Consider the following 25,298-nt stretch of genomic DNA (forward strand, 5'->3'; position numbering starts at 1 on the left):
TCATCCAGAATTTCCCAGATTTGTCATGGTATACACTCCAGCAAAGTAGCTCTCTCAAGCCCCTGACAGAGGCTCTTAAAGAGAAAGGCATACGATTCCGCTGGGGCTTCCCCTAAAGTATACAGGCCACCTTCGAGGGAAGACAGGTTATCTTGCATACGCCAGACGACTTGGACAATTTTTGCTCTGCACAGTCTATACCTAAACCAGCCTTGACGGAGTGGATCCGTTCTTATCGTTTCGACCCTCCGACGCCTCCAGCCTCATGGCCATCTTGGACCCTGGTCAGCAATAGGAAACGGGGATCAACTCGGTCATCTCCGAATCACGAAGCAGTTGGGACCTGATTTATGATATTTTCTTTTTCTTTGATATGGAATTGCTGGTCGCAGTCTGGTACTGATTGGCTCTGTCCGGTCGTTGGATGTCTGGTTGAGCCAATCCTGGAGTTCCACGCAAGGACATTGCTCCTCCAACGCACCAGTGATTCTGCTTTAAAGTTCAATCACTTAATGATATTGCCTTTTTCTGCATGCACCACTTCCCTTCCCCCGATGACCTTCCTGTTTGTAATTGTTGCATTCCACGGCTCTCTACAAGTTCATTTTAATTTGTTCATGTAAAGATATTCGTTCCCGTTGCGTTTACTACAATATGGGGAGACTGTGTTTGATACAATACTACAGTTAGATAATCTTTTCTTGAGTCTCCTTAGTTATGTACTGTTCTATTACCGTCCCTGGGTTGTGTCGTCTCTACTACGCCCCAGTTGGGTCAGGCCGCCTGCCTGTTTTGGCTCTTAGGTGGTGGGTATGACCTCCCTACGACTTAACAGCGATGTAATTGCCACTTTACAGGATGTATTGCTATTGTCATATGGTTATATGTTCTCTGTATTGCTTTTTCTTCTTATGTTCTTCTTTTTCTTGCTCTCTTTACTTTCTTCTCTTGGTTTCTCCGCTTATCACCATTGCGACTCAATTTACCCAATGTGGCTGGACACTGTGCCTTCCCTGCTTCTTCGGTAAGTCTATGTTACCTTTCTTGCTCTTTATAGAACTCAAACCTAGTCTTTTGCATGCCTTCCGACCTTAGGCTATGTTCCTTCAATGTGAAGGGGCTTAACATCCCCGAAAAGAGGTCTACTTTGTTACGGGAGTTGTGGACAGAGCGCATAGACGTTGCTTTCCTTCAGGAGACCCATTTTAAAAGTCAAACCTCCCCTAAGTTAGGAAATTATTATTACCTGCAGGTTTTTTGTAACAATAATTCCGTCAATAAATCTTTAGTGGTAGCGATCCTATTGGCACACCGGGTCCCGATTTCAGAGGTCTCCCACCTAATTCTGGAAGAAGGTCAATGCCAGGTTGTTAAATGCACAATTTATAACCAGGTTTATACTAGTTAATATATATGCTCCTAATCAACGCCAGAGACCGTTCTTTACGAAAATACTGCGACAGATAGAACTCATTAAAGAAGGGCATCTAATTATAGGGGGTGACTTTAACTGGTCCTTGGATGGATTGTTTTTCTCCCTTGACTAGACGGTCGACACGCGATCATCGTCGTGTGTGCCGCCTTCTTCGTGAGTTTCAGTTGATGGACTTATGGAGAACTCAGCATCCGACGGGGAAAGATTACACTTTTTCTTCTCCTCACACTGTATTCATGTCCTGACTACTTCTTAGTTGAACATAGATCTCTACACCTATTTCCCTCAAGCACCATCGGACACATTACATGGTCGGATCACGCTCCGGTGTACAACTCTGTTGCGCTTTCATCCAACTCTCCCACACCATGGTCGTGGAGGTTTAACAGTTCATTGACTCAGGATCCCTGTTTAAAGGCTAAGCTTACCTCCGCCATTTCGGAGTATATTACGACAAATGACACTCCAGATGTTAGTGCAGTCACGATTTGGGAAGCACACAAATGTGTAATTTGGGGTAGATGTATACAGCTCGGCTCTCAACTGAAGGAGCGAATGGCACGAAGGCTGCAGCTCATTGAACGTATAGCGACTTTAGAGGCCTCGCACCAGTCCTCCCTTGATGAAGGGGTTTTTCTGGAACTAACGGAGGCCGTCAAGCCCTGAACACATTCTTATGAGATAAAACAAAATTGGGAATGACTAAATGTCGCCATAAATTTTATTTGTGGGGTAACAAACCAGGCGCTATGCTCGCTAGGGCATTAAGGGCACAAAGGCTGCAGTCTTATGTTCGTTCTATCAAGGAGCCGTGGGGCTGCACTGCATATACATTGCCTCAGATTGCGCACTCATTCCAAAATTATTATGAATCTCTCTATAATCTTCGGAAGGATCAAACTCCTCAAGCCACCTCTGATCTGAAGGTACTGATACAGCGGTATCTAGCGGAGGTTGATTTTCCAAGACTTCCTGCATCAGATCTGGATGCTTTGGATCACCCCTTTACCATAGAGGAGCTGGAAACAGCACTGGCGGCCACACCGGCTGGGAAGAGTCCGGGCCCGGATGGCTTCCCGGTCGGATACTATAAAACCTTTAAACAATCCCTATTACCTCTCTTCTTGAAGGCGTGCAATTCCATCTCTGCCGAGAAAGGCTTTTCTCCGCAGACCCTGGAAGCACATATAACTGTGATCCCAAAAGAGGGTAAGGATCCCACCCAGTGCTCGAGCTACCGACATATTTCTCTCCTGAATTGCGACATTGAACTTTTTGCTAAACTGCTTGCGGGTCGTTTGGGACGCCTTCTCCTGTCGGTGGTTCATGGGGACCAGGTGGGTTTTATACTGGGACGTGAGGCTAAGGATAATACTTCCAAAGTTACAGATCTTATCCACCTTGCTCAAAGCGGGTCCTCCCATATGGTCCTCTTGTCCACTGACACAGAGAAGGCCTTTGACAGAATTGATTGGCAGTTCATGGTTGGTTTGCTTGAGCACATGGGTCTGGGTCCGACCTGTCTTAGTCGTATATTAGCTCTTTATAAGTTACCTTCAGCTAGGGTCCGAGTGAATGGTGCCCTCTCTGCTCCCTTTTTGATACGGAACGAGAGAGGGATGCCCCTTGTCCCTGCTCATATTTGTTCTCTGCATGGAGGCACTCGCGAGAGCAATTCGGGCTAACCCGAATATTCACGGTGTATGGGCCGGAAAACCGGGAGCACAAATTAGCACTGTATGCAGATGACCTTTTAGCTACTCTGACGGACTCTGTGACTTCCCTCCCAGCCCTTATGCAAGAATTCGATAACTTTAACTTGCTTACCAATTTCGAGTACTTGAGGGGATTCGAGATTCATTCCCGTTTCAGTGGCATCCTACTCAGCTAAAGTATCTGGGAGTTCTCTTGACTAAAGACCTTACTGATTTATACCGGGTAAATTTTCTTCCCCTACTGCATAAGGTTACTACGGACCTTCATAAATCGTCTACACTCCAACTTAATTGGCTGGGGAGGATTAACACGGTGAAGATGACAATTCTCCCTAAAGTCTTGTATCTCCTGCAAACATTGCCCACAACAGTGCCTACTTCCCTTTTCACTACTTTGCAGTCACCTGTTGGCCGTTTTATTTGGGGGCAGAGAGGGCACCAACTCTCCCAATTTACACTGACACGTACTCGTAAGGAAGGTGGCCTCCAATTACCTCACTTTATTAGCTATTATTATGCTGTTCACCTGTCTAGAGTCCTTGATATGTCCAAATCCCCCTACATTAAGCAGTGGCAGCTAATAGCTGAATCGTCCATGGGGACTCCTTTACTTATCCTCCCCTGGCTTAAGAAAATTCCACGCATAACACATCCCACCCTAAACCCGACCCTTAAGATATGGAAGAAATTTAGGTACTTCGATTCTTTCAGCCCGAACCCCTCCTTGCCGACTCCTTTATTGTTCAATCCAGACCTACCCGCGAATCCTCTCTCTCTGTCTCCGACATCAGTATGGGCTAAAGCTGGCATTTGTCGGTTAAGTCACCTGGTCGGTTCGACGGGATTCCATCCCTTTGCAGACTTGCAACGATCTTGTAGTCTACCGCCTAATTCTTTCTAGGCTTATCTACAAATTCAGCATTGCTGCAACACCGGCTCGCATGGTGGGATGGAGGACGACGGTTTTCGAATCCTTGTGTCTCTCTGAGAACCTGCCACAACACATCTTTGTTGTACAGACAATGCCTCGCGAGCACTCCCACTCGACCCCTGGCATTCGTAACAGCGTGGCATGAGAACTTGAGTAGAGAGCTGACCTCAGACCAATGGTCTCGCATTTTTCGGTTCACATTTGCCAGTTCGCCTTCACTTCAAGTTTTAGAGACTCAATACAAAGTGGTATCGAGATGGTATAGTTGCCCAGACCGAGTTCACCACATTTCCAAGTGTTCCAGATGTCTGCTGGAGGTGTGGCCGGTCTCACGGCACTCCTTGCCATATTTGGTGGAGGTGCCCGGGACTGGCTTTGTTCTGGCAACAGGTTCACTCTATTACCAGGCGTATCACGGGGCTCCCTATACCAGAGACACCCGAGTTTTGGCTACTTAACTTAATTGACCTTCCTCTATCCCAGTTTAAAAATTCTCTATTGCGATACTTAATGAACGCAGCTAGGGCGACCATTCCGTGCTTCTGGAGATCCCAGACACAGCCTCCCATTGCCAAGTGGTTACAAAGAATCGATTACTATATGGCAATGGAAGACTTGACGTCTTCTTCCGGACAGTCTGCCTCTCGATTTGCAGCCGTCTGGTTTGATTGGCTGGAATTCAAGGGTACGCAGGAATACAAAACCTTTCTGCAACTCCACTCCCCTACGACATCTTAAGGTCGCGATGGTGATAGCGGTTCTTTCCTCCTCCTCTTTTCTCTCTTTCCCTTTCTTGTCTATTCTTTCTGCTTCCTGTGTGTTCTATTTTTTCTTGTTATTACTACTTGAAGATGACACAGTTTATTACCCTAAGTCACGTAGGCTACTGATATCAAACATTACTTGTTTTATTTTTTTTGTATTCTCAGTCTACGTTTAAAATGTCAGCACCTATTAAACTAATTTTTGTATTATATGCAACTCTTTTGTGCTGTGTGTTATCTCTGTCAATAAAACACAATTTGCATTAAAAAAAACAAACAAAATAACCCCACGGGGCCTAAGACCCAAAATATTCCCTACTTTCCAACTAACCACGGAAAGCCTGACAACAGAGTGGGAAAGTGTGCTCATGAAATGTTCACAAGACCTCATGGCCATTTTCTCAAGCACAACCACTTAGTACTTAACATCTGCGAAAAAGAAATAGAAGATCTAGGCAAAAGTCTAGAAGAATGGGAAAAGAATACCCAATTTCAAAACACCTTTGCTAAGATCAAAAAAGATCTTGAACCATACGAACAAAAAAATAATAGAAAGAAAAAAAAATTTGTGAGAGATATGAGGGATTTCAAATCCGGGAATATATTCCGTTGGAACAGAACCTCTACATCAGGCTTTTTCAACCAGTGTGCCGTGGCACACTAGTGTGCCGCGACCAGTTGCAAGGTGTGCCGCGGAGCCAGAGCAGCTTCCTGCACCTTCAGAGTGAACTGTTGACCCGGGATCTTCTTAGAGGATCAGTCGTGCTGCGGCCATGACCTATGCCACAGCCGCCGCGTCTCACCACCCAGCCAGCCCACCCGCCTGCATACACATCTTCCAGTTCCCGCCTGCATACACAACTTTTAATTGCACACCAATATCCACACCTGCCCGACTGATAATATTTGTTATTTTATTTCTCCTGTGGGGAACAATAGGATTTCAATAGGATTTATGAGGGAGAATAGAATTTATGGATTTATGGGGGGAACAATGTGAATAATTCATGTGGGGAGCAATGTGATTGTTTTTTCTGTGTGGATTTTTTTTTTTTTTTTTACTATGAGGGCGAATGTGTGTGTTTTTTTTCTGTTGGGGAACTGATGGTGTGCCTTGGCAATTTTAAAATGTTGTTCTGTGTGCCGCGAGTAAAAAAAGGTTGAAAATTACTGCTCTACATGGAGAGAACGAACTGGTCATCCTGACAGATATACCTCATCTGAGGCAGAATCCTCAGGGGGCGAGGAATTCTCAGATTCCGGAAACCCACAACTACAGAGACGAATCCAATACTTCATCCTATTGTTTAGGTTCTGACAGGAGAGGTGGAAGGACAAGATTCCGACAAAAGAGGAAGACTAGAAGGGGAAGCAAGAAAGCCACGAGAACAAACAGATTGGGAACTATACGGGCCACCGAAATACCCAGTCAGGAACAACAGGAGGAAGTAATGCAAGGAGACAACCTAAAAGTAATCAACTTCTCTGACAAAATCCTCACTAAAGAACACATCACAGTATTAGCAAAAGGACCATCTTTCTCGCCTACACAACCCTGAATCGCTTTATGTGGGAGAAAAATCTGAAACTCTTTGGGAGTAAACAACTTCTGAAAAAATTCTTTCTAAATAAGGAAGATCACTAAACCGACACCAATCGAGAGGCCAGTGAAACAGATTCCCTTACGACAGATGAGATTGAAGCATTAGAAGAACTACAATCCTCAGGTTTAGAGAATGATGACATCCAATCCAGATGCAAGAAAAAAATCCACCTTTTTTCCTCCAGAACATATCTCTGCAAAAATAAAGAGTTTTTCCAAGAATTGGTTGCTAGGAACCTGGATAAGATCTACATTAGATCCAAAAATGGATCCTTTTACAATGACAACTTGAGTAAAGAAGAGGGGAGAAGCTTACGTGAAATACAATCCTGGTCAGATATAGTTTATCAAGCACTCCGACAAAGGAGGCAATATAGTCTTGTGGCCCAAGACCATGTACAACTTTGAGGCGATGCGACAATTAGGAGACACACAATGTTATAAACAAATAACATTCGATCTCACGGATAATTACAGGATCGCTCTGAATAGAATCCTGGATCAGTCATATTCATCTGGCACAATAACCAAAGAAGAAAAAGTATATCTCATCACATCCAAACCTAAAACCCCTACTCTATACCTACTACCTAAGGTCCACAAGAATATCACACTCCCACCAGGATGCCCCATTGTCTCTGGACAAGGTGGCCTGTTAGAGAAACCCAGCACCTTTCTGGATTTACACTTGCGTCAACACGTACTGAATCTTGCATCATACTTGCGCGACACAACGGACATATTACAAAAATAAGATTTTACTTACCGATAAATCTATTTCTCGTAGTCCGTAGTGGATGCTGGGGACTCCGTCAGGACCATGGGGATTAGCGGCTCCGCAGGAGACAGGGCACAAAACTAAAGCTTTAGGATCAGGTGGTGTGTACTGGCTCCTCCCCCTATGACCCTCCTCCAAGCCTCAGTTAGGATACTGTGCCCGGACGAGCGTACACAATAAGGAAGGATATTGAATCCCGGGTAAGACTCATACCAGCTACACCAATCACACCGTATAACTTGTGATCTAAACCCAGTTAACAGTATGACAAACGTAGGAGCCTCTGAACAGACGGCTCACAACAATAACAACCCGATTTTTTTTTTGGTAACAATAACTATGTACAAGTATTGCAGACAATCCGCACTTAGGATGGGCGCCCAGCATCCACTACGAGAAATAGATTTATCGGTAAGTAAAATCTTATTTTCTCTGACGTCCTAAGTGGATGCTGGGGACTCCGTCAGGACCATGGGGATTATTCCAAAGCTCCCAAACGGGCGGGAAAGTGCGGATGACTCTGCAGCACCGAGTGAGAGAACTCCAGGTCCTCCTCAGCCAGGGTGTGCCCCTGACCAAGTAGCAGCTCGGCAAAGTTGTAAAGCCGAGACCCCTCGGGCAGTCGCCCAAGATGAGCCCCCTTCCTTGTGGAATGGGCATTTATATATTTTGGCTGTGGCAGTCCTGCCACAGAATGTGCAAGCTGAATTGTACTACACATTCAACTAGCAATCGTCTGCTTAGAAGCAAGAGCACCCAGTTTTTTGGGTGCATACAGGATAACAGCAAGTCAGTTTTCCTGACTCCAGCCGTCCTGGAAATCTATATTTTCAGGGCCCTGACAACATCTAGCAACTTGGAGTCCTCCAAGTCTCTAGTAGCCGCAGGTACCACAATAAGCTGGTTCAGATGAAACGCTGACACCACCTTAGGGAGAAACTGGGGACGAGTCCGCAGCTCTGCCCTGTCCGAATGGACAATCAGATATGGGCTTTTGTGAGACAAAGCCGCCAATTCTGACACTCGCCTGGCCGAGGCCAGGGCCAACATCATGGTCACTTTCCATGTGAGATATTTCAAATCCACAGATTTGAGCGGTTTAAACCAACGTGATTTGAGGAATCCCAGGACTACGTTGAGATCCCACAGTGCCACTGGAGGCACAAAAGGGGGTTGTATATGCAGTACTCCCTTGTCAAATTTCTGGACTTCAGGAACTGAAGCCAATTCTTTCTGGAAGAAAATCGACAGGGCCGAAATTTGAACCTTAATGGACCCCAATTTGAGGCCCATAGACACTCCTGTTTGCAGGAAATGCAGGAATCGACCGAGTTGAAATTTCTTCGTGGGGCCTTCCTGGCCTCACACCACGCAACATATTTTCGCCACATGTGGTGATAATGTTGTGCGGTCACCTCCTTCCTGGCTTTGACCAGCGTAGGAATGACCTCTTCCGGAATGCCTTTTTTCCCTTAGGATCCGGCGTTCAACCGCCATGCCGTCAAACGCACCCGCGGTAAGTCTTGGAACAGACATGGTACTTGCTGAAGCAAGTCCCTTCTTATCGGCAGAGGCCCTGAGTCCTCTGTGAGCATCTCATGAAGTTCCGGGTACCAAGTCCTTCTTGGCCCATCCGGAGCCACGAGTATAGTTCTTACTCCTCTACGTCTTATAATTCTCAGTACCTTTGGTATGAGAAGCAGAGGAGGGAACACATACACCGACTGGTACACCCATGGTGTTACCAGAACGTCCACAGCTATTTCCTGAGGGTCTCTTGACCTGGCGCAATACCTGTCCAGTTTTTTGTTCAGGCGGGACGCCATCATGTCCACCTTTGGTCTTTCCCAACGGTGCACAATCATGTGGAAACAACTTCTCGATTAAGTCCCCACTCTCCCGGGTGGAGGTCGTGCTGAGGAAGTCTGCTTCCCAGTTGTCCACTCCCGGAATGAAAACTGCTGACAGTGCTATCACATGATTTTCCGCCCAGCGAAGAATCCTTGCAGTTTCTGCCATTGTCCTCCTGCTTCTTGTGCCGCCCTGTCTGTTTACGTGGGCGACTGCCGTGATGTTGTCCCACTGGATCAATACCGGCTGACCTTGAAGCAGAGGTCTTGCTAAGCTTAGAGCATTGTAAATTGCTCTTAGCTCCAGTATATTTATGCGGAGAGAAGTCCCCAGACTTGATCACACTCCCTGGAAATTTTTTCCCTGTGTGACTGCTCCCCAGCCTTTCAAGCTGGAATCCGTGGTCACCAGGACCCAGTCCTGAATGCATAACTGTGGCACTTTAGTAGATGAGCACTCTGCAGCCACCACAGAAGAGACACCCTTGTCCTTGGAGACAGGGTTATCCGCTGATGCATCTGAAGATGCGATCCGGACCATTTGTCCAGCAGATCCCACTGAAAAGTTCTTGCGTGAAATCTGCCGAATGGAATCGCTTCGTAAGAAGCCACCATTTTTCCCAGGACCCTTGTGCAATGATGCACTGACACTTTTCCTGGTTTTTGGAGGTTCCTGACTAGCTCGGATAACTCCCTGGCTTTCTCCTCCGGGAGAAACACCTTTTTCTGGACTGTGTCCAGAATCATCCCTAGGGACAGCAGACGTGTCGTCGGAGACAGCTGCGATTTTGGAGTATTTAGAATCCACCCGTGCTGTCGTAGTACTACTTGAGATAGTGCTACTCAGACCTCCAACTGTTCTCTGGACCTTGCCCTTATCAGGAGATCGTCCAAGTAAGGGATAATTAAGACGCCTTTTCTTTGAAGAAGAATCATCATTTCGGCCATTACCTTGGTAAAGACCCGGGGTGCCGTGGACAATCCAAACGGCAGCGTCTGAAACTGATAGTGACAGTTTTGTACCACGAACCTGAGGTACCCTTTGTGAGAAGGGCAAATTTGGACATGGAGGTAAGCATCCTTGATGTCCAGGGACACCATATAGTCCCCTTCTTCCTGGTTCGCTATCACTGCTCTGAGTGACTCCATTTAGAATAGGTCTCACCGAGCCGTCTGGCTTCAGTACCACAATATAGTGTGGAATAATACCCCTTTACTTGTTGTAGGAGGGGTACTTTGATTATCACCTGCTGGGAATACAGCTTGTGAATTGTTTCCAATACTGCCTCCCTGTCGGAGGTAGACGTTGGTAAAGCAAACTTCAGGAACCTGCGAGGAGGAGACGTCTCGAATTTCCAATCTGTACCCCTGGGATACTACTTGTAGGATCCAGGGGTCCACTTGCGAGTGAGCCCACTGCGTGCTGAAACTCTTGAGACGACCCCCCCACCGCACCTGTTTGTACGGCCCCAGCGTCATGCTGAGGACTTGGCAGAAGCGGTGGAAGGCTTCTGTTCCTGGGAATGGGCTGCCTGCTGCAGTCTTCTTCCCTTACCTCTATCCCTGGGCAGATATTATGGGGACGAAAGGACTGAGGCTGAAAAGACTATGTCTTTTTCTGCTGAGATGTGACTTGGGGTAAAAAAAAAGGTGGATTTTCTAGCTGTTGCCGTGGCCACCAGGTCCGATGGACCGACCCCAAATAACTCCTCCCCTTTATACGGCAATACTTCCATGTGCCGTTTGGAATTTGCATCACCTGACCACTGTCGTGTCCATAAACATCGTCTGGCAGATATGGACATCGCACTTACTCTTGATGCCAGAGTTTCGCATATATAGAAATGCATCTTTTAAAAGCTCTATAGTCAATAAAATACTGTCCCTGTCAAGGGTATCAATATTTCCAGTCAGGGAATCCGACCAAGCCACCCCAGCGCTGCCCATCCAGGCTGAGGCGATCGCTGGTCGCAGTATAACACCAGTATGTGTGTATATACTTTTTAGGATATTTTCCAACCTCCTATCAGTTGGCTCCTTGAGGGCGTCCGTATCTGGAGACGGTAACGCCACTTGTTTTTATAAGCGTGTGAGCGCCTTATCCACCCTAAGGTGTGTTTCCCAACGCGCCATAACTTCTGGCGGGAAAGGGTATACCGCCAATAATTTTCTATCGGGGGAAACCCACGCATCATCACACACTTCATTTAATTTATCTGATTCAGGAAAAACCACATGTAGTTTTTTCACACTCCACATAATACCCTTTTTTGTGGTACTTGTAGTATCAGAAATATGTAACATCTCCTTCATTGCCCTTAACAAGTAACGTGTGGCCCTAAAGGAAAATACGTTTGTTTCTTCACCGTCGACACTGGAGTCAGTGTCCGTGTCTACCGACTGAGGTAAAAGGACGTTTTAACGCCCCTGACGGTGTTTTAGACGCCTGGACAGGTACTAATTGGTTTGCCGGCCGTCTCATGTCGTCAACCGACCTTGCAGCGTGTTGACATTATCACGTAATTCCTTAAATAAGCCATCCATTCCGGTGTCGACTCCCTAGAGAGTGACATCACCATTACCGGCAATTGCTCCGCCTCCTCACCAACATCGTCCTCATACATGTCGACACACAAGTACCGACACACAGCACACACACAGGGAATGCTCTGATAGAGGACAGGACCCCACTAGCCCTTTGGGGAGACAGAGGGAGAGTTTGCCAGCACACACCAAAAACGCTATATTATACAGGGACAACCTTTATATAAGTGTTTTTCCCTTATAGCATTTTAATATATATATTATATATATATATATATATATATATATATATATATACATACATACATACATATCGCCAAATAAGTGCCCCCCCCTCTCTGTTTTAACCCTGTTTCTGTAGTGCAGTGCAGGGGAGAGCCTGGGAGCCTTCCCACCAGCCTTTCTGTGAGGGAAAATGGCGCTGTGTGCTGAGGAGAATAGGCCCCGCCCCCTTTTCGGCTGGCTTCTTCTCCCGTTTTTCTGAGACCTGGCAGGGGTTAAATACATCCATATAGCCTCCAGGGGCTATATGTGATGTATTTTTAGCCAGAATAAGGTATTATACATTGCTGCCCAGGGCGCCCCCAGCAACGCCCTGCACCCTCCGTGACCGTTGGTGTGAAGTGTGTGACAACAATGGCGCACAGCTGCAGTGCTGTGCGCTACCTTCATGAAGACTGAAAAGCCTTCTGCCGCCGGTTTCTGGACCTTCAATCTTCAGCATCTGCAAGGGGGGTCGGCGGCGCGGCTCCGGGACGAACCCCAGGGTGAGACCTGTGTTCCGACTCCCTCTGGAGCTAATGGTGTCCAGTAGCCTAAGAAGTCAATCCATCCTGCACGCAGGTGAGTTGAACTTCTCTCCCCTAAGTCCCTCGATGCAGTGAGCCTGTTGCCAGCAGGACTCACTGAAAATAAGAAACCTAAAAACTTTTTCTAAGCAGCTCCTTAAGAGAGCCACCTAGATTGCACCCTGCTCGGACGGGCACAAAAACCTAACTGAGGCTTGGAGGAGGGTCATAGGGGGAGGAGCCAGTACACACCACCTGATCCTAAAGCTTTAGTTTTGTGCCCTGTCTCCTGCGGAGCCGCTAATCCCCATGGTCCTGACGGAGTCCCCAGCATCCACTTAGGACGTCAGAGAAAACTACATGACGTCAAACTAGATGATGACCACCTTCCGGTGACGCTTGATGTTGAATCATACACCAGCATCAATCACGACATTGGCATACGAGCAGTAAGATATTTTCTGGAGATGTCCGATAACGAATTTCATGACCTATTGATTGAATTCCTGGAGTTTGTTTTGACGCGCAATTATTTCACATTTAACGATCGTTTCTACGTTCAAACCCGAGGCACAGCTATGGGCACAGCCTGCGCCCCAACATACGCCAACCTATACTTGGGTTGGTGGGAAAGAGATAGTGATGTATCATACCATTGAAAAATATACCGAACATGTAGTTGCCTGGTGGCACTACATAGATGATATCATCCTGAAATGGGAAGGCGATAAGAAACTTTTCGTCATTCATTGAGGAACTCAATAACATCAACCTCAAATTGACACATTACATAAGCGCAAATTTGGTGTCATTTTTGGATCTCAACATATACAGAGCACCAGATGGCTATTTACAAACAGAACTATATCGCAAAGAAAAAGCCACAGTCTTCTCCATCAAACCAGCGCACATTTCCCGCCGACTGTAGAGAACATTCCTAAGGGAGAATTCCTGCGCCTCAAGAGGAACTGCTCAGACACAATAACCTTCAAACAAAAAATCATGGAATTAACCAACAGGTTACTGGAACGAGGCTATAGCCATTGCTCTATCAATACTGACACGTCAACAATAGGCGGGTTTTCCTATTTTTTCCTATCCTCTACTGGGAAAGGAAACACTACCAGAACCCTTTTAGGTATTTGGAATTTTTTTATCCGGGTTTTCCCAAGCCTTTTCAAAAATAGCATTTAATTCCTTTGACGCAGGGAAGGTTAGTGAGACTCTCTTATTTTCAGTGAAGTAAGCCTCCTCAACCTGCTCGGGTGTTGTATCAGCAATATTCAACACATACCTAATAGCCTCTATCACCAACTGCGCACCCCTTTTGCAAGAGATGCTGCCCCCCGCAACACATCCCAATCACCGTCTGTAGTATCAGAATCGGTATCATCCTGCATGATCTGTGCAAGAGCACTTTATGTGAATATACAGCGGGGAGTCCTGATGTACCAGAACTGGGCCAGGCTGTCAGAGTTCTGTAAAGCCTGAGTTGCAAATTAATTTTGCGCAACCCTATTTGAAATCTGAGAAATCATAGATTTGATAGAGGATAACCACTCAGGCTCCCTTGCTGGAATCTGTGCTAAACCAGTGCAATCCTGATTGCATGGAATGGGATCATCCTGAGAGGACATATCCTCTGCAGCATATGACACAGAGTCCCTGAACATTGCTTAAAAGAGACCAGACACTCCACACACACACACACGAGGACAGACAGAGTTTCATGGCCAAGAAAGACACAGAGATTGGAGCCAACCCACACACAGCGCTTTAATATTAAGAGAGACCCCCTATCAGCGCTGACTGTGCACCTTAATAGGTTACACAGTCGTTTTGCAGCCTCCCCCACTTCTACAACCCCCTGGTACCGTGAGAGATAGATGGAGTTACTTTGGAGGGACTTGCTCTACTTGGACAGTGCTGTGCAGGCAGGAAAATGGCGCTGAACGCTGCTGGGTCCGCTCTGAGGAGAAGCTCCGCCCCAAAATGGCGCTGTCTACCCGCTCTTCCTAGGATTATACTGGCCTGAGGATTTATGCTGGCTGAGATCCCGGGACCCCGACAGTCTGTGTGACCAGTGTAGGCGCTGGCTCAGAGCGCCTCTCACAGCGCCGCACTATGTACCGCTGAGCCCCTGGAGCGCAGTGTGCCGCCATCTTCACACCAGCTCCCCGCTTGCTAGGGGGGTCGGTGACTCACTTGCCACTAATCTTCAGCTCTGTAAGGGGGTGGCGGCGGCGGCATGCTGCTGGGGTGAGTGATCCCCTGTGGCAGGGAACGATCACCTCAGCAGTTCAGTGTCCTGTCAGCGGAGATAGTGGCTCATATCCCGCAGGGCGGACACTACTCCTCCCCTTAGTCCCACGAAGCAGGGAGGCTGTTGCCAGCTCTGTAGAGCTCCCCTAGCTGTGACTGGCTCCTCCGGGCACATTTTCTAAACTAAGTCTGGTAGGAAGGGCATAGAGGGAGGAGCCACCCCTCAAACTCTTAAAGTGCCAATGGCTCCTGGTGGACCCGTCTACACCCCATGGTACTAATGTGGACCCCAGCATCCTCTAGGACGTAAGAGAAATACTTAAAAATACAGTCCAAAAGGAACGTGTACGCTACACCCCCCAATCACAACTGAAACCGAATGAATTTATTTACAGTTTTGGTAAATAAAGCAGAGATTTCCGCAAGAGTATAATGTTTAGCATGTTTTAATAGAAAACCTGTGGCAGGGCATGCTGGGATGTGTAGTTCCACAGCAGCTGGAGGGCCGCAGGCCCATGTCTTACATGGTCACCCTTTGCATCGGTGTCCAGGTTAAAGTATACAGTAGAACGCAGCGCAGCTTACAAGGATAATACTGCTACTGTAAGCAGATGAACTCAATGTGCAATTTACAGGTTATTTCCTTCCTTATCTGAAATTGAAAGAAATTCAACTGCGAATAGACTAATCTGTCAACGGTATGTTCAAAATGTTACTAAAACTGTTAATGTGACATTAACTTCCAGATAGGATATACTCCACTTGGAAACTATTTAAATAATTTAATACTCCACTCATTATCCTAGATCAGCACTTCCTATCCATTGTCCTCAAAGCACAAAATGGGGGTAATTCAAATGATATCGCTACCCTATCTCCCATCTAAAGTGACGGGAGATCTCAGGAGCAATATTCAATTGATGCCCATTATCACACCTATTCGTTTAGGGGTTGGCTGCGTAAAGCAGCTAAACCAGTTCAAACTAAAAGGGTGCGATCGCGAAAAGTGCCATTTGGGTGCCCAAATTTTTCACACATTTCAGCTCACCAGAGGCTTCGAGCTGAAATGCCTCTCCCTGCAGCTCAGCACGGCAAAACGAAGCAACAATTGAATTACTCCGTTGGACACCATCTACTGGCGGCGACGAGAAACAATTGAACTTCTCCCCTAACAGTCCAGGTTTTAAGTATATCCGAGCTTAAGCACAAAATTGTTACATCAACATAACTCTGGCTAGTTAAGTCACCTGCGCTCAAGTATGGCTATCCTTAAAACAGACAGTTAAGGTGCCTTGAGGACTGTGGTTGGGAAACAATGTCCAGATATTCAGCAACTAATCCTATAGTAAATAAGAATTTACTTACCGATAATTCTATTTCTCGTAGTCCGTAGTGGATGCTGGGAACTCCGTAAGGACCATGGGGAATAGCGGCTCCGCAGGAGACAGGGCACATCCAAAGAAAGCTTTAGGATCACCTGGTGTGCACTGGCTCCTCCCCCTATGACACCCCTCCAAGCCTCAGTTAGGATACTGTGCCCGGACGAGCGTACACAATAAGGAAGGATTTTAAATCCCGGGTAAGACTCATACCAGCCACACCAATCACACTGTACAACTTGTGATCTGAACCCAGTTAACAGCATGATAATAGAGAAGCCTCTCGAAAAGATGGCTCACTACAACAATAACCCGAATTTTTTTTTTTTTTTTTGGTAACAATAATTATGTACCAGTATTGCAGACAATCCGCACTTGGGATGGGCGCCCAGCATCCACTACGGACTACGAGAAATAGAATTATCGGTAAGTAAATTCTTATTTTCTCTGACGTCCTAGTGGATGCTGGGAACTCCGTAAGGACCATGGGGATTATACCAAAGCTCCCAAACGGGCGGGAGAGTGCGGATGACTCTGCAGCCCCCAATGAGAGAACTCCCGGTCCTCCTCAGCCAGGGTATCAAATTTGTAGAATTTTACAAACGTATTTGCTCCTGACCAAGTAACTGCTCGGCAAAGTTGTAAAGCCGAGACCCCTCGGGCAGCTGCCCAAGATGAGCCCACCTTCCTTGTGGAGTGGGCATTTACAGATTTTTGGCTGTGGCAGGCCTGCCACAGAATGTGCAAGCTGAATTGTACTACAAATCCAACGAGCAATAGTCTGCTTAGAAGCAGGAGCACCCAGCTAGTTGGGTGCATAGAGGATAAACAGCGAGTCAGATTTCCCGACTCCAGCCGTCCTGGAAACATATATTTTCCGGGTCCTGACAACGTCTAGCAACTTGGAGTCCTCCAAGTCCCTAGTAGCCGCAGGCACCACAATAGGTTTGGTTCAGGTGAACGCTGAAACCACCTTAGGGAGAAACTGAGGATGAGTCCTCAATTCCGCCCTGTCCGAATGGAAAATCAGATAAGGGCTTTTACAGGATAAAGCCACCAATTCTGACACGCGCCTGGCCCAGGCCAGAGCCAACAGCATGACCACTTTTTCTGTGAGATATTTTAACTCCACAGATTTAAGTGTGTCAAACCAATGTGACTTTTGGAACCCAAAAACCACCTGGAGATCCCAAAAGTGCCACTAAAGGCACAAAAGGAGGCTGTATATGCAGTACCCCTTTAACAAATGTCTGAACTTCAGGGACTGAAGCTAGTTCTTTTTTGGAAGAAAATTGACAGAGCCGAAATTTGAACCTTAATGGACCCCAATTTCAGGCCCATAGATACTCCTGTTTGCAGGAAATGTAGGAATCGACCCAGTTGAATTTCCTCCGTCGAGCCTTACTGGCCTCGCACCACGCAACATATTTTCGCCAAATGCGGTGATAATGTTTTGCGGTTACATCCTTCCTGGCTTTGATCAGGATAGGGATGACTTCATCCGGAATGCCTTTTTCCTTCAGGATCCGGCGTTCAACCGCCATGCCGTCAACGCAGCCGCGGTAAGTCTTGGAACAGACAAGGTCCTTGCTGGAGCAGGTCCCTTCTTAGAGGTAGAGGCTACGGATCTCCTCCGTGAGCATCTCTTGAAGTTCCGGTTACCAATTCCTTCTTGGCCAATCCGGAGCCACTAATATAGTGCTTACTCCTCTCCATCTTATCAATCTCAGTACCTTGGGTATGAGAGGCAGAGGAGGGAACCCATACACTGATTGGTACACCCATGGTGTTACCAGAGCATCTACAGCTATTGCCTGAGGGTCCCTTGACGTGGCGCAATACCTGTCGAGTTTTTCCCAACGGTTTATAATCATGTGGAAGACTTCTGGGTGAAGTCATTACTCTCCCGGGTGGAGGTCGTGCTGAGGAAAACTGCTTCCCAGTTGTCCACTCCCGGAATGAAAACTGCTGACAGTGCTATCACATGGTTTTTCGCCCCGCGAAGAATCCTTGCAGCTTCTGCCATTGCCCTCCTGCTTCTTGTGGCACCCTGTCTGTTTACGTGGGTGACTGCCGTAATGTTGTCCGACTGGATCAACACCGGCTGACCTTGAAGCAGAGGTCTTGCTAAGCTTAGAGCATTGAAAATGGCCCTTAGCTTCAGGACATTTATGTGAAGTGATGTCTCCAAGCTTGACCATAAGCCCTGGATATTCCTTCCCTGTGTGACTGCTCCCCAGCCTCGCAGGCTGGCATCCGTGGCCACCAGGACCCAGTCCCGCATGCCGAATCTGCGGCCCTCTAGAAGATGAGCACTCTGCAACCACCACAGGAGGGATACCCTTGTCCCTGGTGACAGGGTTATCCGCTGAAGCATCTGAAGATGCGACCCGGACCATTTGTCCAGTAGGTTCCACTGGAAAGTCTTGCGTGGAATCTGCCGAATGGGATTGCTTCGTAGGAAGCCACCATTTTTACCCAGAACCCTTGTGCATTGATGCACTGAGACTTGGTTCGGTTTTAGGAGGTTCCTGACTAGCTCGGATAACTCCCTGGCTTTCTCCTCCGGGAGAAACACCTTCTTTCTGGACTGTGTCCAGGATCATCCCTAGGAACAGAAGACAAGTCGTCGGAACCAGCTGCGATTTTGGAATATTGAGAATCCAATCGTGCTGCCGCAACACTACCTGAGGTAGTGCTACACCGATCTCCAACTGTTCCCTGGATCTCACCCTTATCAGGGAATCGTCCAAGTAAAGGATAACTAAAATTCCCTTCCTTCGAAGGAATATCATCATTACGGTCATTACTTCAGTAAAGACCCGGGGTGCCGTGGACCATCCCTACGGCAGCGTCTGAACTGATAGTGACAGTTCTGTACCATAACCTGAGATACCCTTGGTGAGAAGGGTAAATTTTGACATGAAGGTAAGCATCCTTGATGTCCCGAGACATCATGTAGTCCCCTTCTTCCAGGTTTGCAATCACTGCTCTGAGTGACTCAATTTTGAATTTGAACCTCTGTATGTAGGTGTTCAAAGATTTTAGATTTTAAAATCGGTCTCACCGAGCCGTCTGGCTTCGGTACCACAATAGTGTGGAATAATACCCCGTTCCCTGTTGCAGGAGGGGTACCTTAATTATCACCTGCTGGGAATACAGCTTGTGAATGGCTTCCAAAACTGCCTCCCTGTCAGCGGGAGACGTCGGTAAAACAGACTTTTGGAAACGGCGAGGGGAATACGTCTCGAATTCCAATTTGTACCCCTGAAATATTACCTGAAGGATCCAGGGGTCTACTTGCGAGTGAGCCCACTGCGCACTGAAATTCATTGAGAACGGGCCCCCACCGTGCCTGAACTTGTAAAGCCCTAGCGTCATACTGAGAGCTTGGCAGAGGCGGAAAAGGGTTTCTGTTCCTGGGAACTGGCTGATCTCTGCAGCCATTTTCCTCTCCCTCTGTCACGAGCAGAAAAGAGGAACCCTTTTGTCCGCTTGCCAACCAGGACTGCGCCTGATAATACGGCGTCTTATTTTGAGAGGCGACCTGGGGTACATCCCCTTTTTTTTTTTTTTTTTTAAGGCAATACTTCCAAATGCCGTTTGGAATCCGCATCACCTGACCACTTTACTGGTATAATTGGACAACGCACTTATACTTGATGCCAGTCGGCAAATATTCCGCTGTGCATCATGCATATATAGAAATGCATCTTTTAATTGCTCTATAGGCAATAATATACTGTCCTTATCTAGGATATCAAATTTCCAGTCAGGGAATCCGACCACGCCAACCCAGCACTGCACATCCAGGCTGAGGCGATTGCTGGTCGCAGTAGAACACCAGTATGTGTGTAAATACATTTTAGGATACCCTCCTGCTTTCTATCAGCAGGATCCCTAAGGGCGGCCATCTCCAGAGAGGGTAGAGCCCTTGTTCTTACAAGCGTGTGAGCGCCTTATCCCCCCTAGGGGGTGTTTCCCAACGCACCCTAACCTCTGGCGGGAAAAGGTATACTGCCAATAACTTTTTAGAAATTATCAATTGTTATCGGGGGGAAACCCACGCATCATCACACACCTCATTTTATTTCTCAGATTCAGGAAAACTACAGGAAGTTTTTCCTCACCAAACATAATACCCCTTTTTTTGGTGGTATTTATATTATCAGAAGAGTGTAAACTTTTTCCATTGCCTCAATCATGCAATGTGTGGCCCTATTGGAAATCACGGTTGTCTCTTCACCGTCGACACAGGAGTCAGTATCCGTGTCGGCGTCTGTATCTGAGGTAACGGGCGCTTTAGAGCCCCTGTATGAGACGTCTGGACATGCACAAGCTGAGTAGCCGGCTGTCTCATGTCAACCACTGTCTTTTATACAAAGCTGACACTGTCACGCAATTTCAACAGTACATCCACTCAGGTGTCGACCCCCCAGGGGGTGACAACACTATTACAGACACTCTACTCCGTCTCCTCATCATTTTTCTCCTCATACATGTCGACACAAACGTACCGACACACAGCACACACACAGGGAATGCTCTGATAGAGGACAGGACCCCACTAGCCCTTTGGGGAGACAGAGGGAGAGTTTGCCAGCACACACCAGAGCGCTATATATATACACACAGGGATAACCTTATATAAGTGTTTTTCCCTTTATAGCTGCTGTATTGTTTATACTGCGCCTAATTTGTGCCCCCCTCTCTTTTTTAACCCCTTTCTGTAGTGTAGTGACTGCAGGGGAGAGCCAGGGAGCTTCCCTCCAACTGAGCTGTGAGGGAAAATGGCGCCAGTGTGCTGAGGAGATAGGCTCCGCCCCTTTCTCGGCGTCCTTATCATCCGTTTTCTTGTATGTTTTGGCAGGGGTTAAATGCATCCATATAGCCCAGGAGTTATATGTGATGCATTTATTTTAGCCATAAAAGGTTTTCTATCGATTTATTGCGTCTCAGGGCGCTGCCCCCCCAGCGCCCTGCACCCTCAGTGACCGGAGTGTGAAGTGTGCTGAGAGCAATGGCGCACAGCTGCGGTGCTGTGCGCCTACCTTTATCTGAAGACCGGAAAGTCTTCTGCCGCCGATTTTTCCGGACCTCTTCGCTCTTCTGGCTCTGTAAGGGGGCCGGCGGCGCGGCTCCGGTGACCCATCCAGGCTGAACCTGTGATCGTCCCTCTGGAGCTAATGTCCAGTAGCCTAAGAAGCCCAATCCACTCTGCACGCAGGTGAGTTCGCTTCTTCTCCCCTTAGTCCCTCGATGCAGTGAGCCTGTTGCCAGCAGGTCTCACTGAAAATAATAAACCTAAACTAAAACTTTCACAAAGAGCTCAGGAGAGCCCCTAGTGTGCACCCTTCTCGTCGGGCACAGAAAATCTAACTGAGGCTTGGAGGGGGGTCATAGGGGGAGGAGCCAGTGCACACCAGGTGATCCTAAAGCTTTCTTTGGATGTGCCCTGTCTCCTGCGGAGCCGCTATTCCCCATGGTCCTTACGGAGTTCCCAGCATCCACTAGGACGTCAGAGAAAACTTAAAATACAAGGAAACTTATACTTGCGGTTATGGATCAGAGTTGACAGAAAGTCGTCAAGGTCTAGGCAGGCACCAAATGGCCGACATATAGAAGCTCAACATGGAAATGGTCAACACATGCGAAGGTGGACATGAGGTTTTGAGGTGTTTTTTTGTGTCAAAATTTCCCTTTCAACACGTGGAGCCCCCAATTAGTGCCTTGCTTTGCTTGCCATGCCTCGGTGAAGTTACCGTTCTCAGTTGTAGCCCATCTGGATGTTAAAGCACAGAAATTCTAAAAATTAAATTGCAAAAAACTCGTCAACATTTGACCATGCCGCCCATATGCATGTCGACAATCTGGTGTCGACCCATTTTCCAGATAACTCGCTTACAAAGCAACAACGTATACACAAACACTACATACACTTGTTTAAACATTTTATTATACATAAAGTACAATATTAATTCGAAACAAAAACATTTAGACGTTTTTAATCGGGCCCCGTGTGAATGTCTACCATAAAAAAAAAAAAAAAGCAAAAAAAAAAAAAAGCATAGTGCAGATCTTGCATAGTAGCAACCCTGCTTTCTTTTACCTGACGTGGCTGGTCTACTGCTTTCTGAGGGTCACTTTTTACTTTGTTAGTGGGATGGTTTGTCACTTTGGTGACCGGTTGCTTGAAGATTGAAGCAGTTTGTCTGACTGGGAGAGCAGTGTTCAGATCAGGCTTGCCCTGCAAATAGAATGGCAACAATTTACTAACTGGTCTTATAGTAATACAATAACACATCATCTGTCTTCCGAAGTAAATCAATCAATGTAAATAGCAAAAAGTAACTTTGATTTCACAAACATTGCAGTTGATTTAATCTCCCAATTTTACGGCTGTCAAGAGATTAAAAACCAATTGGAAAGTCCATAACCTACTGCTGAATAAACTTTGTCTATCAACAAAATCTACTATAACATTAGAACAGATGTCCACTTACAGATCATATATGGACAGAAAGGTGCAATTCAATTGTTTTTTTTTGGCACTCGGCGGAGCTATTCAATTTTTGTTCCAATCAAGAGCGAGTGCCGTTTCCAGTCACACCGTCCTGAGATGGCAAGCAGAAATGTGCATCAAGTCCAGCTTTTTGCTCATTTTGCCAGTGACCCAACAAGTGTATCCACTTTGGTCTTAGACGCATAATCTATTTGAGCGCAAAAAAGCAATGGGCACACAGTTACTCGCGGCCACCAACACGATCAATAGAATAACGCTGCCCCACCTAAAGTGATGGGAGATCAGGCGGAAAAACAACTGAAATACCCCCAAAGATGGGAAAAAAACGAGTTTTATAGTAAGAACTTACCTTTGTTCAAACTTTTTCTGCGAGGTACACTGGGCTCCACAAGGATAGACATTGGGGTGTAGAGTAGGATCTTGATCCGAAGCACCAACAGGCTCAAAAGCTTTGACCTTCTTCCCAAGATGCATAGCGCCGCCTCCGTGCACAGGAGCTCAGTTTTGTTAACCAGCCCAATGCAGTAGCAAGTAAAAGAGACAACTGCCAGTTGCCACAAACACCACACTCTCCCGACAGGAGAAGTGTCAGCGGCTAATGCCATACTAACCCAAAGAAACTAAGTGCGTCAGGGTGGGCGCCTTGTGGAGCCCAGTGTACCTCGCAGAAAGAGATTTAACAACGGTAAGTTCTTACCATAAAGCTCGTTTTCTGCTGCGGGGTACACTGGACTCCACAAGGATAGACATTGGGGATGTCCTAAAGCAGTTCCTTATGGGAGGGGACGCACTGTAGCGGGCACAAGAACCCGGCGTCCAAAGGAAGCATCCTGGGAAACGGCAGTATCGAAGGCATAGAACCTAATGAAGGTGTTCCCTGAGGACCACGTAGCCGCCATGCACAATTGTTCAAGGGTCGCACCACGGCGCGCCGCCCCAGAAGGTCCAACAGACCGAGTAGAATGGGCCGTAATGTGAGCAGGAGCTGACAGACCAGCCCTCACATAAGCATGTGCCATCACCATTCTAATCCATCTGGCCAAAGTCTGCTTGTGAGCAGGCCAGCCCCATTTGTGAAATCCAAAACAGAATAAAGAGAGAATCAGACTACCTAACAGAAGCAGTTCTCTTCACATAGATACGGAGAGTCCGTACCACATCCAAAGACCACTCTTTGGGAGACAAATCAGGAGATACAAAGGCCGGAACCACAATCTCCTGATTAAGGTGGAATGAAGAAACCACCTTAGGTAAATTACCGGGACGAGTCCTAAGAACCGCCCGGTCACGGTGAAAAATCAGATATGGGGAACTACAAGACAAGGCACCCAGATCAGACACTCTTTTAGCAGAGGCAATAGCAAGCAAGACCACCTTAAAGGAAAGCCACTGAAGGTCAGCTGAACCAAGGGGTTCAAATCGAGGTTCCTGCAACGCCTCCAAAACCACCGACAAGTCCCAAGGAGCCACAGGCGGGACATAGGGAGGTTGGATACGCAACACACCCTGAGTGAAAGAATGAACATCAGGCAAAGTTGCAATTTTTCTCTGAAACCACACCGACAAGGCAGAAATATGAACCTTGAGGGAGGCCAGACGCAGGCCTAACTCTAGACCTTGCTGCAGAAAATCCAAAAGCTTGGCTGTACTAAACTTGGAAGCATCATAATTGTTAGATGCGCACCAAACAAAGTAGGAATGCCAGACCCTAATGTTAAATCCGAGCAGAAGCCGGTTTACGGGCCCGCAACATAGTTTTAATGACCTCTTCAGAAAAAACCCTAGCCCTCAAGACGATAGCTACAAGACCCACGCCGTCAAAGACAGTCGGGCTAGGTCCTAGTAGACACAGGGGCCCTGAACAAGGAGGTCTGGGCATTGTGGAAGTAGAATTGGACGCTCTTACAACAGGCCCTGCAGGTCTGAGAACCAGTGCCGTCTGGCCCACGCCAAAGCTATGAGAAGCAGATTTCCATTTTCTTGCTTGAACTTCCGAATTACCCTGGGCAGGAGTGACACCGGAGGGAACACGTACAGCAGCTGAAATCTCCACGGCACCGCTAGCGCATCCACAAATGCTGCTTGAGGATCCCTTGTCCTTGCTCCAAAGACCGAAACCTTGTGATTGTGTCGAGACGCCATCAGATCCACATCTGGAAGACCCCACTTTTCCACGAGAAGTTGAAACACTTCTGGATGGAGGCCCCACTCGCCGGCATGGACGTCCTGACGATTGAGAAAGTCCGCTTCCCAATACAGGACTCCCGGAATGAATATTGCAGATATGGCCGGTAGATGGCATTCCGCCCAACGTAGAATCCGTGAGACTTCCTTCATTGCCAAACGGCTTTGAGTGCCGCCTTGATGATTTATGTAAGCCACTGCGGTGGCGTTGTCCGACTGTACTTGAACAGGTCGGTTCTGAATTAAATGCTGGGCCAGGTTCAATGCATTGAAGACTGTCCGCAATTCCAGAATGTTGATCGAGAGGAGAGATTCCTCCTTGGTCCACAGACCCTGAAGGGAGTGCTGCTCCAGCACCGCGCCCCAACCTCTTAGACTGGCATCTGTCGTCAACAGGACCCAGTTGGATATCCAGAAGGGACGACCCCTGCACAATTGTTGGTCCCGGAGCCACCAAAGCAGCGACAGACGGACCTCCGGAGTCAATGAGATTATGTGAGATCTGATCCGGTGAGGCAGGCCGTCCCACTTGGCTATTATCA

At 47.3% G+C, this 25,298-nt stretch overlaps 1 protein-coding gene across 2 annotated transcripts in view; it reads right to left on the reverse strand.

Moving 5' to 3' along the window:
- The window catches only part of MBD3 (methyl-CpG binding domain protein 3), a 193,289-nt gene that overhangs the window by 61,712 nt on the left and 106,279 nt on the right, over nt 1-25,298 (reverse strand). For both annotated transcript variants that reach the window (XM_063915732.1, XM_063915722.1), the window contains exon 3: nt 22,159-22,296. In XM_063915732.1, coding sequence (XP_063771802.1) covers nt 22,159-22,296 — 138 coding nt within the window. The remainder of the gene's footprint in view (nt 1-22,158; nt 22,297-25,298) is intronic.

Source organism: Pseudophryne corroboree, chromosome 1 (assembly GCF_028390025.1).
Source record: "Pseudophryne corroboree isolate aPseCor3 chromosome 1, aPseCor3.hap2, whole genome shotgun sequence".
Lineage (NCBI taxonomy): Eukaryota > Metazoa > Chordata > Amphibia > Anura > Myobatrachidae > Pseudophryne > Pseudophryne corroboree.